Source organism: Ursus maritimus, unplaced genomic scaffold (genome assembly GCF_017311325.1).
Source record: "Ursus maritimus isolate PB19 unplaced genomic scaffold, ASM1731132v1 scaffold_20, whole genome shotgun sequence".
NCBI classification, from domain to species: domain Eukaryota; kingdom Metazoa; phylum Chordata; class Mammalia; order Carnivora; family Ursidae; genus Ursus; species Ursus maritimus.
Window position 1 is genome coordinate 4,568,193 of NW_024424453.1, and position 22,441 is coordinate 4,590,633.

The following is a 22,441-nucleotide window of genomic DNA, read 5'->3' on the forward strand; positions in this document are numbered from 1 at the left end:
CAGAGGAGGCAGCAGCAAGACCAAGGCCACCTGCCCTGCTGCTGTCTTCTGACTGCTGATGTTGCTTTAATCACTGAGCCAATGCAATTTCCTGCCACTAACCCTCGCCATGGTCCACTAGGAGGTCTCATTTGTCATTGTCATTACCTTTCAGATCAGCAAGACATCCATCTTTAGTTGGGCCCTCCTTCAGTGCCTCGTTCAGGTGTATAGGAAGCTCACGGTCAGCGAACAATCCAGAACGGTCCTGGGGGCCTCAATATGAAGGCAAATCCATGCACTTTGGTATATTAACTCCTCTAGTAGTGATTTTGAGGAACGGGTGAGCCTCAATCTCATTTCAAAGGAAAAACATTTTATTGTTATGTATCCTTGATAAAACACACTTTTTTTGGTATGTTTTTTAATAACTCAGATATTTCACCAGAAGACCTTAATTAAATGCATAGCTCCAATTCAATCAACACTATCACCTCTGTTACTACACTGAGCCCAAACCAGTCCTGATTTCACCTCCCCTCCTACTCATAAGCCCATCAGCTGAAAAGCCAATACATTTCTGACCCTAAAAAGGAGTCTGAACCCTGAACCATACACGAAATGTGCCCTCTCACATTTGACTTTAATAGAGCTGGCTTTCTTACTATGTGCCACACACGGTTCTAAGAGCAGAGTTTTGCAACTATAAATTCATTTATAACATCAAAATCCCATTTTAGAGATGAGAAAACCAAGGCACCGACTAAGTGTCTTGCCCGAGGTCACATGGCTGGTAAATGAAACTGTAAACCGGTACCTCCAGTTCCTGAGTCCACGCACTCAATCACCACAGGCAGCCAGTACAGACGTTCTTCGGAAAGGACGTCAGGCCCAAAGCTTTCAACAGTGCTCCACAATGGTGATTAACTAATTCTGCAGCCCTGGCCCAGAACAAAGGAGAAAAGTGTGCAGGTGTGTGTATGCTCACGTGCGAGTGTGCAATGAACAAGAGACCCACAAAATTCTGTCCTCTACCACTTGCTCTCACACTGTACATCTCAGGGTCACCAGCCGGGTCTCTAGAAGCAGATGTGCAGAGAGAGTTTGAGGTGCAAGATGTTTATTAGGAATCAACAGCTGTGAAGGGAAGGAAAAGAAGACAAAACTGGGCAGGGAAGAGCCGAAACATCATGAAGACCCAGCAAAGCCTTAGTCACCTAGAGAAAGCTCTGGATCAAGCATAGCTCATCCCGGTGGCCGTGAAGGGCTCACCCCCCTTGCTTTGGTGACCAGGTTTGAACTGCCCGGGAAAGGCATAAGCTCAAAAGAGGCCATTCTGCAGCTCAGACAGACCCTCAAGGAGCTGACAGCCAGAGCCTGTCTGCTGAAACAGTCCCCTTAGCGGCCATCTCGTCCTTCCTCCATGAGGATCTGGGTGGCGCCCCTGTGGGTCTACCAAACTCAGAGGAAAAGCTTAACGGGTCACAAAAGCCTAAAATCCCACACGATCTGCGATTCCGTTACTTCTCTGACCTCACCCCCTGCTTCGTGCAGTCCCACTGGCCTCCTCACCAAGCAAGGTCCTACCTTTGGGATTTTGTTCCTGCTCTCCATCCGCTTTCTCAGGTATTCACAACATGCTTTTGCCTTCTTTATATCTTGGCTCGAATAGCACCTCCTCAAATAGCACATCTCAGTGAGGTCTTTTCTGATCTCGATTTTAAATCCCTCTCCCCTCTACCACCCGATTGTAATACACCTAGTCCTCCCTCCTGCCCGTTTTCCTCCTTAGCATTTATCACCTTCTGACATACTAGGTAACTAACAGCCCATCAATTTTGCATTCTTTCTCTTCATCAGTTCTGTGAAGACAGAGGGGTTTTTTCTCCCTGTCGTGCTCACTGTCTTATGCTCGGTACCTCAGCCAGGCACACAGACCCTCAACAAGTGAACGACTACCCGGAGAATGTGAGAGCCTCATCAGCTCTTTCTACAAGCTCAGGGCAGGAGAGGCTTCCATGCATTTTCCTACCTCAGAAGGAAGGACCCTGAATAGACAAATCTCTCACACCATCTCTAGTAGATGCAACGTGATTCTTATAATTCAATCAACAGTAGGTATGCTTGAATCCTAAATTCCTAGAACAATCAAGCACTCCTCTGAAATTTTCCCACCAAATTCACATGGATTATACACCAGGCTGATCAGAACACCCAGCTATAGTCTGGATTATCAGCAAAGCCCTTGGTTTCACCTGCCGTTTCACGAGAAGCGCACTCTTGCACCCCCTGCTGTCCATAGATTCTTGTACCCCTTCTCGTTCTGTTTTCTACTTGGGGTGCTAGCCCTGAGAAACTAGGCTACTACCACTCTTTTTCCCATTCTACCAGGGTTCACTAGCCAAGCTTTTTAGGAAACTGCCCTGCTCCTTTGGTTAGGAGTGGCTTCATGGACCCCCACCTAACAGATGTCCTTTGGGACATGGCCTAATCACTGCATGTTCAGTCTCCCCGTGTGGTCCATATCACTTAAGGCTCTGTAGACACATAAAGCTCTGTACTTGGCATGGTGGCAGGACCTAGGAAACAGCAGTAATTATGGCTCCATGACTCCCAACATTTCTCTCTCCTGCCTGCCCCCACCCATCTCGGTCATTGGCAACTGCACCGCTCTCAATTCTTCCTTCTCCCTAAGTCCTTCTTCCAGGTCTTACAGCATTCTTAAACCTTCTAGTGAAGGGACACCTGGGTGGCTTGGTCAGTTAAGCATCCAACTCTTGATTTTTGGCTCAGGTCACGATCTCAGGGTCCTGAGATCAAGCCCTGTGTCGGACTCTGTGCTCAGCAGGGAGTCTGCTTCTCCCTCTCTCTCTCTCTAAAATAAATGAATCTTTTTTTTATTAAATAAATAAATCCTTCAAGTTTATAGTCTCCTTGCCTCATTTTAAACCTTTTTTGTAAGTGGGTTTATAGCTATAGAACATATTAATGCCCAGGACTCAAAACGGAGTCTTTTCGGGCTGGAGTGGGAGATAAAAATGGATTGGGCCCCACTCAGAAGGAGCATCACGCAACGGGAGACATGCTCCCCCCTCCATAGTGGTAAGTCTCTCACTGTAGCCCCAGAGAACGGCCCAGAGTCCTGTGTCTCGACAGGGAAAGAAAACGTGTAGCTCTCTGAAACATAAAACATGGTATTTCAGGAAACCAGTGTCTTTATTATGAAATCTAAGTCACCATCTTATTTACTTTGCAACAGTTTGTTGTTTTTTAAGGTGCAATCCAAAAGCAAAAATAATCTGTGAGCACCACCTTGTGGAGAGATCTACAATGACCACATCAATCTTTATTTTTTATTAATGTGCTGGTGCTGGGGAGAGAGCCATAAACAGACAAAAGTCCCTGGCCTCATGGAGCTTACTTTCTAGTGGGAAGACAGAAAATAAACAAGATCAGTAAATAAAATACGTGATGTATTAGAGAGTGCTAAGCGCCGGGGAGAAAAACAAAGCAGGGAAGAAGGCCAGGGTATGGGGACTGCAATTAAAAATCTCATGGCCAAAGAAGGCCTTACTGAAAAGGTGGTATTTGAACAAAGGCTTGAGAGAAAGAAAGGGGCCAGTCGTGCAGTTACCTGGGACAAGGGCTGTGCAGATAGGAAGACACACGCAAAGCCATAAGTGCAAATATTGCTTGGCAAATTTGAGGAATTAGCATTGAAGGCAACACCCAGACCAAGTGTGGAGTAGATGGCAGGAAAGTTCGACAGAAAGTGGGGGCCAAGTTACATGAGACCCTTCTGGTCCTAGTAAGGCTTCAGCCTCGGCTACAGACGAGACAGGGACCTCAAAAGGCTGTGAGCAGAGAAGTAAGATGATCCAGCTTTTTTTTAACAGGATTGCTTTGCCAGAAGGATTCCAGGGCAGAAATGGGGGATGCTGTCTTTAAACCCAAGCAAGAGGGGCCTCTGACCTGCGCCCCATGCTTTAGAGGGTTCTGCATAAAACAAACCACAACACGTAAATTTACGATAGTGCCCCAGGCACCATTTTTAGAGACCAAGGCTCAATTCTAGCACATCGCAGCCCACAGTCTTAAATATGTATTCCTACTACTACCACTTGCAGGCCCTGAGGAAACTTCTCCACACCTCTGGCCTAATGTGCATCAAATAAAAGGTGACCATCTCCAAATGCCATCAAGGCTAATGGGTGTACTGCTGCGAACACAGGAGATGGACACTGCTTTGGGGTGCGGGGAGGGTTTGAGCAGTGAATGTGCTTAATTAAGAGAAGCACGACTTAATTCATCAGCCTCTTAAGATTCTATCTCAGTTGTGCTGAGCGTCCATTTCCTTGCTCTCTCTGAGTTCTAGTTTATCATTCTTGAGAATTGCCTGGTGTTCACAACAGTTGCATGCTTAGTGTCTGGAAATGGTAAACAATTCATATCTCCCTAAATTTGTATTTATGCAGGTCCAGACAGAACATTCATGATGGCTCTAGATTCCAGAATATTGTGTTAAGAGATGGTGAAAGTGGCAATAGAAGTGATCACCTTTTGTATGATAAAATTTAAATATTTGCAACACTGTTTACAATAGTGATAATTCATTTTACGCAACTCCAATTACAATTTCTGAACATGATATGTACAATTCATGGTTCATTTCCAGACCTTATGGCTAACTCAGCTAAACAAACGTTCTCCAAACTGAAATTAACTTTTAAAAATGAATTTTTTAAATGCAATGATTCAACAAAAGTGGTCTAATTTGATCAAAGTGTCAATAGAACATGAATTATGTGGAAATCTTGATTATGAAAACATGCATTTTGCTAAAACTAAGTTTTAAAAATAACATTTAGAGGATAAAGATGTAGAAACTCATGAATTAACATCTTTCTCTTACTACTCATCCGAATATCACCCGCGCATTACTAGAACAGCCAGACACACACCATAGTAATGCAGTCACATCTGATGTTTCATTAACCGTCAGTCATTAAAACTATAGCTTTTTCCTCTACCTTTTCAACATAAAAATATACATTTAAGCAAGCGGATAGAACATTTTAAATAAGTATATTTTAAATGTATATATAAATCTCAAACGGGAATCATGTGTTTCAAAGTCTACTTGTCTGGCAGAGCAAGACCATCATCCACTTCCCGATTTAACTCACTAAATTTTGCAAATCTATGTAACTATATGCCTTCATTGAACCAAATTCAATTTGGAGTCAATAAATTAGTTTCTTTTAAAAACGAGGCCGCTAAATTATTATATATTCACAATTATTAAATATTCATATTACAAGTGAATTCCCAAATACTCACCTGTTCCCTGAATAACCAGAATTAATTATTATAGACATGATGATAATGAAGCCAGACAATTTATCCAAATTAAATGTCCTTCCATGAAGAAAGGAAGGCTGAAATTTTAGAGCAATAGTGATTTAATTTTACTCTTGTATCTTTGGGGGACATTTAGTTTTTCGGAGTACAATAATTTGATGAATGGCTGGATCTTTGCTATGACTGAGGAATATCTTTATGAACTTTCTTTTTATCTTTTACCCAACTTACAAGTCCATCTAATACAGATTTTTTTATGGGCAAACCTTTATACTGACTCATTTTAAAGATAGTTTAGCTAGTCTTTAGCATTCTTTCTGTGTATTCTCCCTGAATTAAACTAACATGGGAATAGCTTCATTTTTTTGGAAGGCAATTCTAACAGTTTCTAAACTTTGGAGAGATACCCGCCCATCACATGTCAATTGTCTGCCTTACACTCACACAGAAAAGAGTGGCACACATTGAGAGGAGATATAGAAGATATTTAGGAAGAATATATTTATTAATTACAGATGTCAATCTATTTTGTATACAGACATTATCTAAATGGCATGAGAAATGCCATTATAATGCTAAATGAGAAAAAACTAGCTACAAAGTTCATAGATATGTACTTTCAATACATAAAAATATATTCTTTTGAAAAGGTGATGTCTTAGGGGGCACCCAGGTGGGTCAGTTGGTTAAGCATCCAACTCTTGATTTCCACTCAGGTCACGATCTCAGGGTCATGAGATCAAGCCCCACCTAGGGCTCCAGACTGAGTGTGGAGCCTGCTTAAGATTCTCTCCCTCTCCCTCTGCCCCTTCCCCATTCTCCTCTCTTGTTCACTGAAAAATTTTTTTTTAATTTTTAAGAAAAAGTGATGTCATAAAATAGGCATAGTAATTGACTCTAGGTGATATAATTTTTTCTTACTTTTTCTGCATTATTTTTATAATCATGAAAAAAAATAATGAAAGCTATTCTTTTTAATCGTGCTACCTTATGTTGCCTGACTTATTCCACTGAACCCAAACTACAGTGTTTGAGACACAAGTTTATGGTGAAATTCCAGAATTTTCCTCTGGGTACAAAAGGAACCCAGTAAAAATGCTGTCATCCTCAGGGCTGACATATACCCCATTCCAATCTTTTGAAACTTCCAACCAGACTTGGTCCCCTGCACTTAATTTCAGGATGATGAGGAGAGAGGCCTGGTCTATCTCATGACCATAGAGCGTTTCTCTGGACTTGAACCGCTTCCTCTTCCGGGCCACCAGGCTGATGTGAGCCGGTCGGCTCCTCACAGTGACATGGTAGGAAAAAACATATGCCCCAGGAATACTACAGTTAAATTTGCCAGTGACAGGGCTGTAATTTCCTTGGTCATTATAGAGAATCTTGTCAAATTTGATAGGGATGTTGGGAGGAGGGAAAGGTTTCGATAAAGCAGCGCTGAAAGCTGACTGCACAACTCTGGCCACCTCCCCCTTGGAGCCTTTGAGGCCCCGAGAGCCCTTCTTGCCAATAGATCCTCGGACCCCTTTGCTCCCAAGCTCCCCTTTTGGCCCCGGTGGTCCCACAAGACCAGGGGGCCCTAACTCTCCCTTTTCTCCTTTGACCCCTGGGTCCCCTGGGACCCCGGGCAGGCCATCTGGGCCGCCTTTGCCTTCCGTTCCAGTATCTCCTTTGCTACCTTTTTCTCCTTTCAGACCCTCCTCGCCTTTTTCTCCTTTTCCTCCCCTCTCCCCAGACTCTCCGCAGTAGCCTTTCTCCCCCATCTCACCCTTCTCCCCCTTGGCCCCAGGCTCTCCGTTCAAGCCTGGTGAGCCCGCAGCCCCCCGGTCTCCTTTATCTCCTTGGGTACCATTTGCACACGTGTCCCCCTTGGAGCCTTTTTGTCCTTTCACTCCCTCCAGTCCGATGTTTCCTCTATCCCCCTTTGGACCAAGGCCACCTGAAACAGAAAATTAAATGATGTTTAAGGATCACATAGACTACGAACAGAACGCTATCATCACCGAGCTCACGGAACAGAAACGAAGCCTCGGGACTGGGACTGCAGACCTGGCTCCTGCCCCAGCCACGGCTGCGCCATTCAGATCGCGCTGCTCTCGCACACGGGGACAGTTACTGCCACCAAGAAGCCAGAGCTTACGTTTACATCTCATGAAGCTGGTTCTATTTTAGTGCCCCATCATAGTCCATTACATTTTGCATTTTGGCCCCGCCAAAGTATTCTAAATCTCCATTACATCCATCCAAACCCAAAATCTTACGGGCAAAGAAATGGAAACCTAGAAAGATTCAGGGATCTTTTTTCCCCAAGGAAAGCCAGACTGAGGACACGAGTTCACATGCTTGTATCTAGTCTCCAAACTACCAGACCAGTACTTGTTACACTCCAGCAATCACTGGATTATTAGAATAATAGCAATTCATATTCCATCTTACCTCCCAGACGACTTTAAGCACAAGCAGGAAGAAAATTAGGAGCTATGCTGTGTGCGTGACTGCACACAACAGACTGTCTACACTCTACCTGGTTCTCCAGGTTTTCCTGGGTACCCTGGGACTCCACTCGTTCCTTGGTCCCCACGTTCTCCCTTTAGTCCTGAAATGAGACCAAGATTACCTTTCTTCCAACCATAGTAGCTATGATGTAACTAAGATCCATTCCCCACCCACGTCACATTCCAATGCTTCCCTTACCAAAACGCATAAAAGTAAAACAACACGGAAAAATAATAAATTGAGCATCATTAGAAACACTTTGTTCTAATTGATGATAAGCCATTTAAATGAGGATAGTGCCAATCTCTTCAAACAGAACTCAGCTTTTCCACCCCCCAACACACACATTCCCATAGCTCTTCAAATCTCTGTTAAATTCATGACATTTTGCCTTGTGTGTGTATTTGTGTTTTTCCTCTTACGAATTCTGAATGACTCTGAAAATGTCCCCTTCTTTACATTCCTCACAGTGCCTAAAAAAAGACTGTCACCACCGTATAAGTTTAAATATAGAGCACAACATGCTGCAGGAGCTAAAACTAATCATATCGAAGCCCTTCCAGGAAAGTAAATATAAAGTCCTTGACACAGACCATCAACAAGAAACCAATTTTCATTTTGTTTGGAAAATTTTTCATCCACTTTGGACAAATCGTAGAACTGTGAGAATTCACGTTTGAAAAGAAATCTAAAGATGCAGGTTTTTAGATATTTGCCATAGTAACACAAAGCGGATTTTCATATTGGGCCTGCCAGAAGGCCTATCCTGTTACAGTAGGACCAACCAAGTGTATTTTAATTATAAAGAATAATAGTAATAATAATAGCTAACTCTTATTGAGCATTTCCTTTGTACCAGGTAATGTTTTAAGCTCTTAACATGATTTTTTAAAATTCAATCCAGGCTTTTAAATTCAAAATTAATTCTTATTTGATATTAATACAGCCTCTTGTATAACAGGGAGGCTCACGTAACAGGGCACGTGATATTAATTGGAATATTTTTCACTTACAAAACTTTATAGCATCTCTAAGGTGGAACAGATCCTTTTTAAGATTTTATTTATTTCTTTGTCAGAGAGAGAGAGACAGAGAGAGCACAAGCAGGGGGAGCGGCAGGCAGAGGGAGAAGCAGCCTCCCCGCTGAGCAAGGAGCCTGATGCAGGACTCAGTGCCAGGACCCTGGGATCGTGACCCGAGCAGATGGCAGACAACCAACTGAGCCACCCAGGCATCCCAAGCAGATATTTTTATCACAGAAAAAACAGGTATGAAAGTTTACAAATTTGCAGAGTCAAACATGACTGCATATAACATTGGTTAGCATCGATTTGCCAACCATGTTATTTATGATATAACTAACTTTTTTTGTTTTATTTCTGCTAGGGAAAAAGAAATCCTAACTCAAACTACAAGTCATGAGAAGAGACGCCCCCAGAATTCATAAGACCAACTGGAGAAATTTCACCATAAGCTGCTCAGCAGTTTTCTAAGCAGCTAACCCCTCCCATTACCATTCCACATAATATTTACAATTTGGAAATTAACCCGTAGGCCATCAGGAAAATGTCTGGATCCCTTTGGACAGAACCCAACTCTGAATGGAAGTAAGGGACCAATTCTATTCCCCATCCTTGTCACTACTCCTATGCCAACCATCACTGCACAGTTATCTGGTTCTCAAGTGCATTCAAGGCATTTAACTGCTTACACTGGATATACTTAACCAGGGTGTGGTTAACCAGAATTGCAGTCATTCAACTCATTGATTTTTCTAACTTTCAATCTTAACCAAGAGGCCGAGCTAAGTCTGGAAGTAAAAGGAAGGGAAGTTGCCACTTTATAGAGACCGGCTGAGTGAGTTTCTACTTTTGATCCTTCATCAAAGCATATTCTTAAGAACCTTATCTTAAGATACTTCCCTGTGTTTTCTCCTACTTCCAGAAGTCTAGCTTCCAAAATGTATGAATCACTGGGGAGGCTCATCACTCTTCTTTCTTTCACAGGGTTTTCTGCTAACATAATTCAGGCACAAAAGAATTAAATGTTTCCGAGAATGAAAACCGCATAGCTGACAAGTGTGAAAGAACTCTCTCACCTTAGCATCTTTTTTGAGTAATTACTTCCCTGAATGTTCTACCAGAAACGAGTTAGACAGTTCCTGAGCCATGTGGAAGGTGATGTATAGATGATATTAGGTCTTTTGACATGTGACACTGAGGCTAAAACATTTAACTTGATGGATAGATGGTATTTCTACAGGCTGGCAGTATTCACTGAGGAATTTCTAAATGTCCCAGTGAAGCTGTAACCCTCCCTCAATGTCTTGAAGCACTTCGAGAACCAGGGATTTCCCAGGGCAGGACACCCTCCTGGCTGATACTTCTGCGGAATTACAGAATTTCTGAGCTGGAAAAGATCTATGAAAGCACGCATAACCACAAATCTTCTTTGATAGTAAATACGGTATAAATAAGTTATCTAGTCTATTCCCTTTGGTTTCCAGATAAGGTAAAATGACTGGTCCAAGGTCATTGTTACAAGCTCAATTTCTTTCATTTTAATGCAGTGCTCTTCCCACCATAGGCATTGCCCAGCTTTGCGCGAGCCAAAGGCCATGTCCTACTCTCCTTAACAGAGATGCTACCCGCCTAAACAGAATATTCAATAGATTGCCTGCTCTAGTTAGTTCTATCTAACACAAAATTAATTTGTCTCATAAGGAAGAGCTCACTCAGTAGTATACCAGAAAGCACACTCCCCCCAGAGACTATGCCTTGTGGCTCCCAGTCCCTAGGTCAGCTGTGTGGCCAATGAGAGATAGAAAAGATGTGTGAGAGCCTCTGCGTGTGCAGGGGGAACGAGATGGAGAGAGAGAGAGAGAGAAATGTTACCAGGAAAGTGTAAAATTTTTCAATGGGCTATTTATAAAGTTAACATTTTTATATCAAATACAACTTACAAAATGCTTTATCAAGTTTCTGCATTTTTAAAAATGCTTCCACCTAAGGGATGCCTGGGTGGCTCAGTCAGTTAAACGTTTGCCTTCGGCTCAGGTCATGATCCCAGGGTCCTGGGATGGAGCCCCACGTCAGGCTCCCTGCTCAGCAGGGAGTCTGCTTCTCCCTATCCCTCTGCCCCTCCCCTCTGCTCATGCTCCTTCTCTCTCAAATAAATAAAAAATCTTTTTAAAAAATTGTTCCTCCTGCAAGAATGTGGTATTTACTTAGCAAGTTTCTCTCCTGAAAAATGGTGCAGAACATGTCTTGAGTTTTTATGTGAAATCAGTATAATTACCTACCCTTCTCTCCTTTCTGACCTTTTGGCCCTTGGGGTCCAACAACTCCTGGTGGCCCTGGGATCCCCATATCACCAGCCTCTCCCTTAAGACCTGGAAATGAGATTTAAAAACCATTAGGATAAAAAAAAAAATTCTCTTTTGAAATGCATTAGTTCTGAAAAAAAATTTTTTTTAAGAAGTCATTTTATTGAGACCAATGACTGTTAGTGTCCGAATAATAAAATCTGGGTAAGAATAAACTACTACATAATTCTCAGGACAATGTTTTTGTCTGATTTGTAATTTTGTACTACCTGAATAGATAAATTGAGCCCATTAGCGTTTGTCGCTGGACTCGTGGCAGCAATCAAATGATTCAGGGAAGAGTGCAATATCGAACAAGAACAAAACAACTACCTGGCTCTTCACCTCACGGGGACCACACTTTCAAACTGTAAGTAAAACCACAACACCTAGCACTTTGGGTTTTCCCATCCACTCACTTCTGCAATTCTTCGGGAATGATCACGGAGGGCCCTGTACACGTACCACACCCTGCTGGGTGCTCGGCATCAGCCGTCAACATCCCAGCCGTCCTTTCCCTCATGGAGCTGAGAGCCCATGAAAGATAAATAGGAAACAATAACCACACAAATAAGTAGAAGTTACCACATTGTAGTTAGCGATATGGAGGAAAATAGGAAGGTCCTATTATAGATTGTGGTATGAGAACCTTGTTTATGGGATCAGAGGAGACATCCCTGGGAAAATGGCATGAAGCTAAGATCCAATGGACAAATTAGGATTTTCTGAGGAAGAAGAAGAAGAAGAAGAAGAAGAAGAAAGAAAGAAAGAAAGAAAGAAAGAAAGAAAGAAAGAAAGAAAGAAAGAAAGAAAGAAAGAGGAAAAATAAAACTATAAATGAATATTTCAGGAACAGCAAGTGTGGAAAAGACCATGGTGTTTTCAAGAAACTGAAAGAAGAGCAGAGTAGGTGGAGCTAATGATCGGATGAAGGAGGCTGAGCGGCAGGCGAAGGTCAGATGGTACAGGGCTCAGATGTCATCGGGTGTCCTGTCTCATCCAGGCAGTGCAGGTCCCTTCTGCTTAGCTGGGCCACACAGGGACCCTGAACCTAGGATAATTACCCTTCCTGCACGCCCAGCCCTGTTTGAGCCATAGGAATTCTTCCACAACCCCTGATTGGAATAATTTGTGGCCAGGCTCATTGGAAGTTAACCATAGAGATAAGCGAACTCAATGAAATTGTACTATTTCATCTTAACTTCATCTTAATTTTTGTAAATAAGGCCAATGGAACGGAGAACATTATATTCAACAGAGCTTTTCTTTGAAAAAACACTACATCTGTTTGGAAGAAAGTGCTTGTGATGGAGTTAAAGCTGAAGGCAAACTCAAATAACCAAAGGTGGTGATTAAGTTCTGTCTGGAAAAGAAAGGAGAGCAGAGAGGAAAGGAGTGGAGAAGGAATGGGCAGTGAGGGCAGAAGCAAGCAAGATGGCCGGTCTCAGTCCACTGTGCAACGTCTCCCTTCCTCGTGAGCCCCAAATGCCCAGCGTGGTTATACTATTGAGGGAAATGATAAAAGGCAGCACCCAGGTTGGCACAGGGAGCACACGGAAACCTCACGGGAGGGCACAAGAGGCAGCAAGGCTCCCCCATCCCTCTAGGTGACACATACATGTGGGTGAGATTGGTATGAATACTGGAAGGCTGGACGTAATGGGAAGAGCAGGGGCTTCATGCTGCACAAGCCAAACCTGACTCCACACTCTGCAATTAGAGGCAGTATAACCTCTAGAATTACCCAAACACCTTGGAAACGTGATTAAATCATCCACTGAGATGTAATAATATTGTTAACAGTTTGTATAAAGATTAGAAACGGTAAAAAGTGCTTAACGGTTCTTGGCACATAGTAGGTAACTATAATTATAACTGAACTAAACGAGAGAAGCTGGAGATAAAACTTCACATGGAACCTGACCTTTGCTAGCTATTAGCTGTATCCGTACACTTTAAGATATTTTCATCCAGAAACTATAAAATTAGGCTTGTGACTTTTAAAGTCTACATTTAGTATCTACATTCCAGTGGATAATGTAAATGTCATGTATGCAATGTGTGTGTGTGTCTGTGTGTGTGCGCGTGTGTGTTCATGTGGCCAAGAACTGAATGATACTGAAGAAAAATTAAAATCATTGTGTTTGAGTAAGTTCATTTTAATTTTCAAGTTTGATTGATGTCCCTCTTACGCTAGATCTCTAACTTTTTTAACAAAACAGTATTTTTGAAACACTGGAAAAGCTAGAACAAATGTCTCTGAATCTCAGAAACAAGACCCTATTGGGCTGAGTATTTCCGGAGATAGAAAAAGACTCCTACTACAGCTAGCTGGAAAAAGAAACACAGTTATTGAGCATTTATCCTACCCAGGCAGCGCACTGAGCCTTTATATATATATTACCTCATTCTGTCTCTTGATGACCCCATGAAGTTGGTGTTATTCTTATCCCATTTTCTACTTTGAAACCTGAAACATAGGTAATGAAGCTTCCCCAAGGTAGGACCGTGAGAGACAAGACATTCTGAGCTCTTAAACACTACGCTCTGTGCAGAACCAGTCAGACTAAAATATATGAGCACCCCAGGCAGGCAAAGAATTTGGCATATCTCCAAAATATTTGTCCTATGTGTTTAAAGGAGAGACTGAGCTCTGAGAACAGCCCAGCTAATCCACCGCTGGGTAAAACAAAAGCTCGGATGTGGCAGACCACGGCCTTAGAAGACAGTTTAGCACCAGCTGTGTTTACTTGAACGTGCCCTTAGGGGTGTTCACCCCCCAAGCAGCTCACCAGCCAGAGATGATACTAAGAGAAATTCTGGTAAATGTAATTTTCTCAGTATCATTGCATTTCCAATAATGTTTCAGCAACCCAGAAATCTCCGTGCCCTGACCACTGCCCAGCAACTGTACCCTTTAATTCCAGCTCTGCATGAATATTAATCACATTTCCCAAAAGTTTCCTATTATAAGATGAAATGAATGAAAAGCTTAATGAGGATGCACAATTTCTGATTTTATAACTTTAAGCTCTTCAGGCAAGACACAACAAATATATCTACATATTTCCCCAGGGGATAGCAAATTTGAAATTGACATTCTGATGTCAATTTTACCTGAGTTCTCGGCTACATGGCATGTAAAAGCTAGAATGTATTACAGTAAAACCCAGCATATGCATCATGAATACATTAAACGTGTCCGGAATTTTGAAATATGTAACCATGATCTTCAATAGAGAAAATTGTGGGGCAAGGGTACAGTGTTGCCTTGGAATTTCAATGAAGAGCAAACTGAATCCTGCCCCTTACGGTCCACCTCACAGACGTGACATTTCTAATCCAAACTACAAAAAGCACTCCAGAAACCCATCAGCACACTCTACCTAGACAGCAGGATTTTCATTTACTCTTTTTATAGCAGCCATTAATGAAATGACTGTACTGGTAGGAAATGAGTGAAGAATCATGTGCCAGTGCTGAGACCGGTAGCCCAGTTTCTGCTCTAACCAGCACTGTCCAATAGAACTTTCTGCAGCGATGGAAATACTTGTATCTGTATAGCCCAATATAGCAGTCATTGGCCACATGTCGCTAGTGAGTATTTGAAATGTGGCTACTATGACTGAGGAACTGAATGTTTAATCGTAATCACTATGTTTATTTTTATTAATAGCAGTACATGTGAATAACGGGCAACACAGCCCCCATTTGCATTCATCACCATGTTACACCTAGGCCTGTCGCCATTTGCAGGACCACATAGAAACCCTCCAGCCAATTCTGCCCCCAGTGCAGCTCTCTACTCCAAGGAGATCCAGGTAACAAATATGGCTTTGGGTATTTTCAAGTACCTGGCTTTCCAGTCTCTCCACGTTCTCCTTTTGGCCCTGGTACAAATGAACAACAATCACAGCAGTTCAAAAAGAAATCGGCCGTGTCAAGAGTGAAGTTTTCCAAGGGGAAGAGAGCGGCAGTGCCGAAGGCAGACTCTAGGGCTGGGGGGCTGGGGGCCGGTTCTGCCATGTCAACTGCTTCCGTGAAAGGAATGTCCTCTTCTTCTGGAGCCGGGCCACTGGATGGCTTGAGACCCTTCAGCACCTCTTTTCCCTCAGATTTCTTCGTAAATTTGGTACGTGGTGTGGTCTTTGCTACTGTGTCCATATCAGCGATTGCCAAAATAATTATAATGGCACAAAGCCAAGAAAACATCCACATATTTGAGGCTGGAAGAAAGATATAATGGGAATATATACACCTATTACATGAGATCCCAATGTACTTAGTAAGTGATACAGACATATAAGAAGGAAATATAGATTCATATATGAACCATAAGAATAAGCAGTATGCATAATATTGAGTGATATTTTAATGTATTTTAATGCAAATATATGCTTGAATCACAACAGGATATTTTATTTATTTTAAGGAACATTTTGCTTCAATTCTCCTTTCTAGTTGTTTTCCTAGTGTTACATGTTCTAAAATATTGTTCTCAATCATTCAAATTATCTTGCCAACTAGTAAACATGATCTATAATAAATGCAACATGACTTAATAGCTTATACACCCTGTGGAAAACAAATATGTATAATTTCCTGACTGACCTCACTCAGATTTATAGGAATCAAATACATTTGTATTAGAGGGAGATGAAAAATATTGAGCCGAGTAGTTTATTCCAGCAAACTCAATTATTTCAAGAAAAAATACTGGTGAAAGAGTCCTTAAATCTACTAGGGCTAATGGTCCTGTTGTGAGAGCAATTTTTTAGAATCTATTGTAATAAATGGAGAGAGAGAGAGAATAAAAAAATCATAAACTTGAATATACGCTATGTCCTTAGATTCTTCACATGTCATTTAACTCTCCAATTCTTTGCTTTATAATTTGAGGAGTTTTTCTGAAAAGTCACATTTATCCTTGTATTATTTTAATGGGGCAAAGAGTGACTATTCTTACTAAGGCTTTTATGAACCAGAGTGATATGATCTAAAGTTCCCAATGAAGTGAAATTGTGAAGTTCTTAGTGGTGCGGTACCCGGCAACTCAAAGCAGTCCAGAGGCTGCTAACAGATGGCCGAGGTTAGAAATGCATGTTTTCTGGTTGGAAAAAGGAGGAGTACAGGGTAAAGGGAAAGGAGATAAGGACAGTGATAACACCTAGTATTTATAGAGCTCTTACTATGAGTGGGTGCCTTGCATTCATCAATCCAATCAGTTCTCAAAACAGCTCTGCCAGATAGAAGACACACCATTGATCGCCTTCACAAATAAGGACACAGGGACCAAGAGGTTAAATGCCTCACTCAAGATCACACAATCAGGAAGCTGTGAATTCAGAACTGAAATCCAGGTCTGTTTAACTTCTAAGCCTCAACCCTTTCCCACAAATCACATGGCATTTTTAGGGATGAGATTAAAGAACAATAAATCCAAGCGTAGGATCAATGGAAGAGCTAGAGAGGAGACAGAATAAATCAGAACAGATGAGAATGGACAATGATAGGATGCTACATTTCTAAAATCATATAAAATCCAAAAATGCTAACTTTCCTTCGAGTTGTCTTTGCTACCATATTCATTCACTCAACCAGTATTTACTGAATATTAACAATGTCACAAGCACTGAGAAATCAAACATTTAAGCCATGGTCTCTGTCCTCAGAAACCCTTGAGACGAGGGAAATGAAAGCAAAAATAAACTATTGGGACTACATCAAGATAAAAACCTTCTGCACGGTGAAGGAAACAATCAACAAAACTAAAAGGCAACCTACAGAATGGGAGAAGATATTTGCAAATGACATATCTGACAGGGTTAGTATCCAAAATATCCAAAATATACAATATACAAACACCCAAAAAAATAATAATTCAGTTTAAATGGGCAGAAGACATGAATAGACATTTTTCCAAAGAAGACATACAGACAGCCAACAGACCAAAAATGCTCAACATCACTCATCATCAGGGAAATGCAAATCAAAACTACAATGAGATATCACCTCACACCTGTCAGAATGGCTAAAATCAACAACACAAGAAACAACAAGTGTTGGTGAGGATGTGGAGAAAAGGGAACCCTCTTGCACTGTTGGTGGGAATGCAAACTGGAGCAGCCACTGTGGAGAACAGTATGGAGGTTCCTCAAAAAAGTTGAGAATAGAACTACCCTATGGCCCAGCAACTGTATTACTAGGTACTTACCCAAAGGATATAAAAATACTAATTCAAAAGGATACATGTACCCCAATGTTTATAGCAGCATTACCTACAATAGCCATATTATGGAAATAGCCCAAGTGTCCATCAACTGATGAATGGATAAAGAAGATATGAGATAGATAGATGATAGATGATAGATGATGATAGATAGATAGATAGATAGATAGATAGATGATAGATGATAGATAGATAATAGAATGGAATATTACTCAGTTATAAAAAAGAATGAAATCTTGCCATTTGCAACAACATGGATGGAGCTAGAGTATTATTCTAAGTGAAATAAGCTCGTCAGAGAAAGACAAATTCTGTATGATTTCACTCATATGTGGAATTTAAGAAACAAAATAAATGAGCAAAGGGATAAAAAGAGAGAGACAGACAGACAGACCAAGAAACAGATTCTTAACTATAGAAAACTGCTGGTTACGAGAGAGGAGGTGGGGGGGGTGAGTAAAATAGGTGATGGGGATTAGGGAGGGCATTGGTTGTGATAAGCACAGGGTGATGTATGGAAGTGTTGAATCTCTATATTGTACACCTGAAACTAATATTACACTGTATGTTAACCAAGTGGAATTTAAATAAAAACTTAAAAACTCAGGCACAGAGAAGTTAAGCAGCTTGCCCGAGATCACAGTGTGAGTAAGCAATAGAGCTAGGATTAAAATCTAGGCCCATTTGACTCCAAAATCAGCCCATGCGCTTTCCACTGTGCCATGCTGCCTGGGGATTAATGTGTGATCACTGAGGCTGCAGAAGGAGTAAGTCAAACACTTCATGGAGCTCAGCTCTAGTTCCTTCAGTAGGAGAAGAAAGTGGTTTCCCACAGAGAAGAAACAGGAACTTACTGGGACACATGAAGAGAGATGAGAAGTCTGGTTCTGACAGTAGAATGTCTTAGCGTGAAGCAAACAAAGTTACAGAGAGAGACAAGGCACATCCAACCAGAAACCAAAGAGCGACAGACAAGAAGGAGCGGAGCAACTAATACAAGGAAGGTGCTCACTGCCCCATTTGGGAGCGTGACTTGTCCTCATATATGTTTTGCTTGCATTGTGGCTTCACGCTTCCCAATTTAAATATAGGTGTTAAAGGATAATATACTCCTTTATATAATATATATAATATAATATAATATAATATAATATAATATAATATAATAATAATAACCTTAAGACTATGATGAAGCTCCCCAGGAATCAGATGAGGAAAACATAAAGCCCTTTGAAAAACAGCAAAGCAAGAGCTGGGAGCAAGCTGACGGTGCATATATATAATTTCTTTTTAATTGGAATTTTTTATGTTTATGCAAAAACATAAAAACCTAACCAAAGAAAACTTCCACAGTGAATTAAGCAAGTAAGGGCTTCTGACCAAATTTTAAGTCACTGAAACAATAAAATATAACTCAAATGCTAAGTCTGAAGTTTAACGCAGGTATAAATCTTAACAGAGGGATTAGAAGTAAAGATTTAAAAGGAGGTTGAAGTCCCTGTAAACACAAACACAGTAAGCCTTCTCATCCTGAAGATCACCTGGGCTATAAGCATTTCAAGAGCAGGAAGTTAGGTCTCTCTCTCTCTCTCTCTCTCTCTCTTTTTCTGTGTTCCCAGTGCCTAGCATAATGTTGCAAATTATATGTATCTCATAAATGTTTTCTGAACCAAAATGAAGTAAATGCGGTAGACTGCATTATATTCTCCAATTTTCCACTCCTCCCTATATTCACACTCTTTGATACATGGATTTTGCATCATCTCCCACAAAAGAGATGACGTCTATACTCCAAAATCTTGACTTTTGAGTTCAGCTGTGATGGGACTTCGGCCAAAAGAATGAGGTGGAAGTGACGGAGCACTATTTCCAAGCCTAGGTCTCAAGAGCCCTTATGTGTCCACTTGGTCTCTAGCACTTTCTGGTCATTGCCATGAGAAGGATGTACACGGCCAAGCATGCTGGCCACAGAGAAGGATGCGAGACACATGGAGCAGAGCCGCCTCAGGTAAGCTGCCCTAGCCAAGCACAATCTGGGTAACAGCCCCAACTCATCCACAGACACATGATGAGCCCAGGTAAGCCCAGTGGAGGCCAAACTAGATCAGACAAGCCTCATGAATCCCACAGACATATGCCAGCTATCTGCCGTTGTGCAACAAGCTACCTCAAACTCAGTGGCTGAAAATAACCATTTGGTCATTGCTCACAATTTCATGGGTCAGGAATTTGGGCCAGGATCAGCTAGGCGATTCTTCCGCTCCATGAGACATCAACTTAGGATCACGCAGCTAGTGCATGGGCTAGCCTGGAAAGGCTTCACTGCAAGTTCAGTACCTTGATAGAAATAGAGAAAAACTGGGCTCTTCAACCACCTAGTTTCCCTAGCATGCCAACCTCAAGATTGTCAAGTTTCTTTGGTCATGACTTAGGGCTCCCAAAGAGAGTATTACAAGAACCTGGAAGTGGCCAATCCATTTAAGCTATACCTGAGAATGGCATGACAGCACTTTTATTAAGTTCTACTAGTCACAGCAGTCACAGAGGCCAACCAGACTCAAAAGCAAGGGGGACAGACTCTCATTCTCCACGGGACGAGTGCCAAACAATCTCTGGCCATCTTGAATCCACAACAGACACCCAAGTTATAATTTGTAAGCCATGGAGTTTTGACAAGGTTGGCAGCAAGCCTCTGGCTTAACACCTATTTGCTGTCACTGAGACAAAACTGACTAAGCAGGCTCCAGGCAGCACCATTTTATCTTTACCCAGTGGCAGACCTCCTGTGTGCTCCTCTTTCCCATCCATCAGCCCTCATAGTCCTGGAAGTCGCACACTCACAATTCCTGAACAGAAGCTGGGCCAACCCTTGTTGAGATTCTCTCAAAGGGGATCTTGAAGACTCTTCAACCTGGAATGCCCCTTCTAACCTTGAGATTCTGTGATGTGGTTTTATAATAGTAGATAGTTCATCAGTAAGTGAAAATTTGCTCATAACATAAAATTTCACTCTAAATATAGGAGACATTACATTTCTTCTACTGATATAACTTTCTCTCTCATTAAGATAATGCCCATGCTTGGGAGGACGTTCTTTGAAGATCTGTTAGTTCTTTTCCCAATAAAGGTAGGTTTTACACTGACTTAAGAATCTACATTTGTAAAATGACTTGGCAAGCTTCATGTTGTGGCTAGGGCCATAAAGAAATTTAATGACTGACTAGCAAGAACTATACTATAAGGACTAAAAGCCACTGGCTTTGTAGACAGTCATGAATAAGGTTCAGCTCTTCTACTTACTAGTTGTTTCATTTGGAGCAGGTCACTGTACGTCTCTAAATGTTGGTTCCTCGATTCTAAAATGGAGATAATAGTAGCTTCATTTTGTGTGGTTGTGAAACCTAATGAGATAATGCATGAATAGCTCTTAACATAGTGCTCTTAGCAACTGTGGGCTATTATTTTTAGTGAGGATTAGATCTAATGAAATTAACTAGCCAGAAACAGTATTTCAAAGCTGTGACAAGTATTTCCTATTCTCATATTGTGTCAGACAGGCATTTGGCCGCATTTCCATCTTTTTTTTATGTATTCCTCTCTATCTCAAGGACTCAAAGCCTGAGAACTACTTTTCCCAGAATCTCTTGTCATCGGGTTCCAGTTTAGTTTCTGCCAGTGAGAGACACTTGCATAGGACCTAGAAGACAGAAAAATAGCAGAAGCCATTATTCTACTGGATGCAGCTGGAATGCGTGGACTTGGTCAGACCTGAAGTTTGGCACATCATTTCCTGTCTTGGTTCTGTGGGTGGCTGTGACCACTGACGGCAGTTTTCTGCAGTTCCTACCCTGGGCATTAAGAGTGAAGTCCTAAATCTCTGAAGGCTAGAGGCAAAGCTGGCAGCTAGTGGCAGCCCTGTGCCCCTCCCCCCTTCAATGACTGCATTAGCACCCAATTACCTATATTAAATCCCAGATTTAATTCTGTACTTAATCCGGAATCCTGTATTCTTCTTCTTCTCCATTTACTTTATCTCTGCTTCCTTATCCTATCTCATATCCAATCCTACATTCTCTTTTTTCTTACCCCAACCTCTCCTTGGCCACCCACAACATCTTAACCCATTAGAAACTAGCTGGATCCAATTACATCCCAAAAAGTTTTGTCAAAAGATCCTCCCACAGGGGCACCTCAGTGGTTCAGTGGGTTAAGTGTCTCACTCTTGATTTTGGCTCAGATCATGATCTCAGCATCATGAGATCAAGCCCCGCATCGGGCTCCATGGTCAGTGGGGAGTCTGCTTGAGATTCTCTCTCTCTCTCTGTCCCTCCCCCTTCTCTCTAAAATAAAAAAATAAAATCTTTAAAAAAAAAGATCCTCCCACAATGTTCTGAGCCAGCAAATAGAATCCACACCAATGTTATATATCAGGTGCATTCTTGAATGCTGATTGACGTATGAATATAAAGACTTTGAAATAATTTGAGGCACATGGATATGTGTGGATCAGTTGTCAGGCTACAAAAATGATGACCTTTTCTGACTTTATACAGAGCAATCTTCCCCCTCTGACCCCTGTATAGTTATATAAGATTCTAAGATGAATTTTTATGTATATAGCATTTGTTTCCCATCTTAATAGTTACTTCTATTTTCTCATTATGACCAATATTCCATGCTGTGCTCCTTCTCATACCTAAGTTCTACATTATTCTTTCCTTCTTTCTGTCAGCAAATGTTTCTTAAACCCCTACTCTGAGTCAGACATTGTATTACACGCAGTAGTTAGAGCAAAAAATATCTGCTGTCATAGAGCTTACGTTCTAATGGCAGTGACAAATATCAGATGGTAAAAATGATCAATATTTCAGACTGTAATAAGCACGATGGAGGAAATAAATAGGGGTATTTGATAAAGAGTGACATAGAAAGATTGTTTCAGACAGGTTCTTAGAGAAAATCTATTGGAGGAAGTAGCACTTAAGCTGGTAGGAAGGCCTGAGGACAGA

The 22,441-nt window shown here is 41.5% G+C and overlaps 1 protein-coding gene across 1 annotated transcript; it reads right to left on the bottom strand.

Moving 5' to 3' along the window:
• Nucleotides 1-6,087: 6,087 nt before the first annotated feature.
• Nucleotides 6,088-15,421, bottom strand: OTOL1 (otolin 1). The gene is made up of 4 exons (XM_008706430.2): nt 15,058-15,421; nt 11,141-11,230; nt 7,868-7,939; nt 6,088-7,282 (listed from the first exon to the last, which is right to left on the bottom strand). Exons 1-4 carry the CDS (start codon nt 15,419-15,421, stop codon nt 6,384-6,386), a joined length of 1,425 nt encoding a protein of 474 aa, XP_008704652.2. The 3' UTR covers nt 6,088-6,383.
• Nucleotides 15,422-22,441: the final 7,020 nt, after the last annotated feature.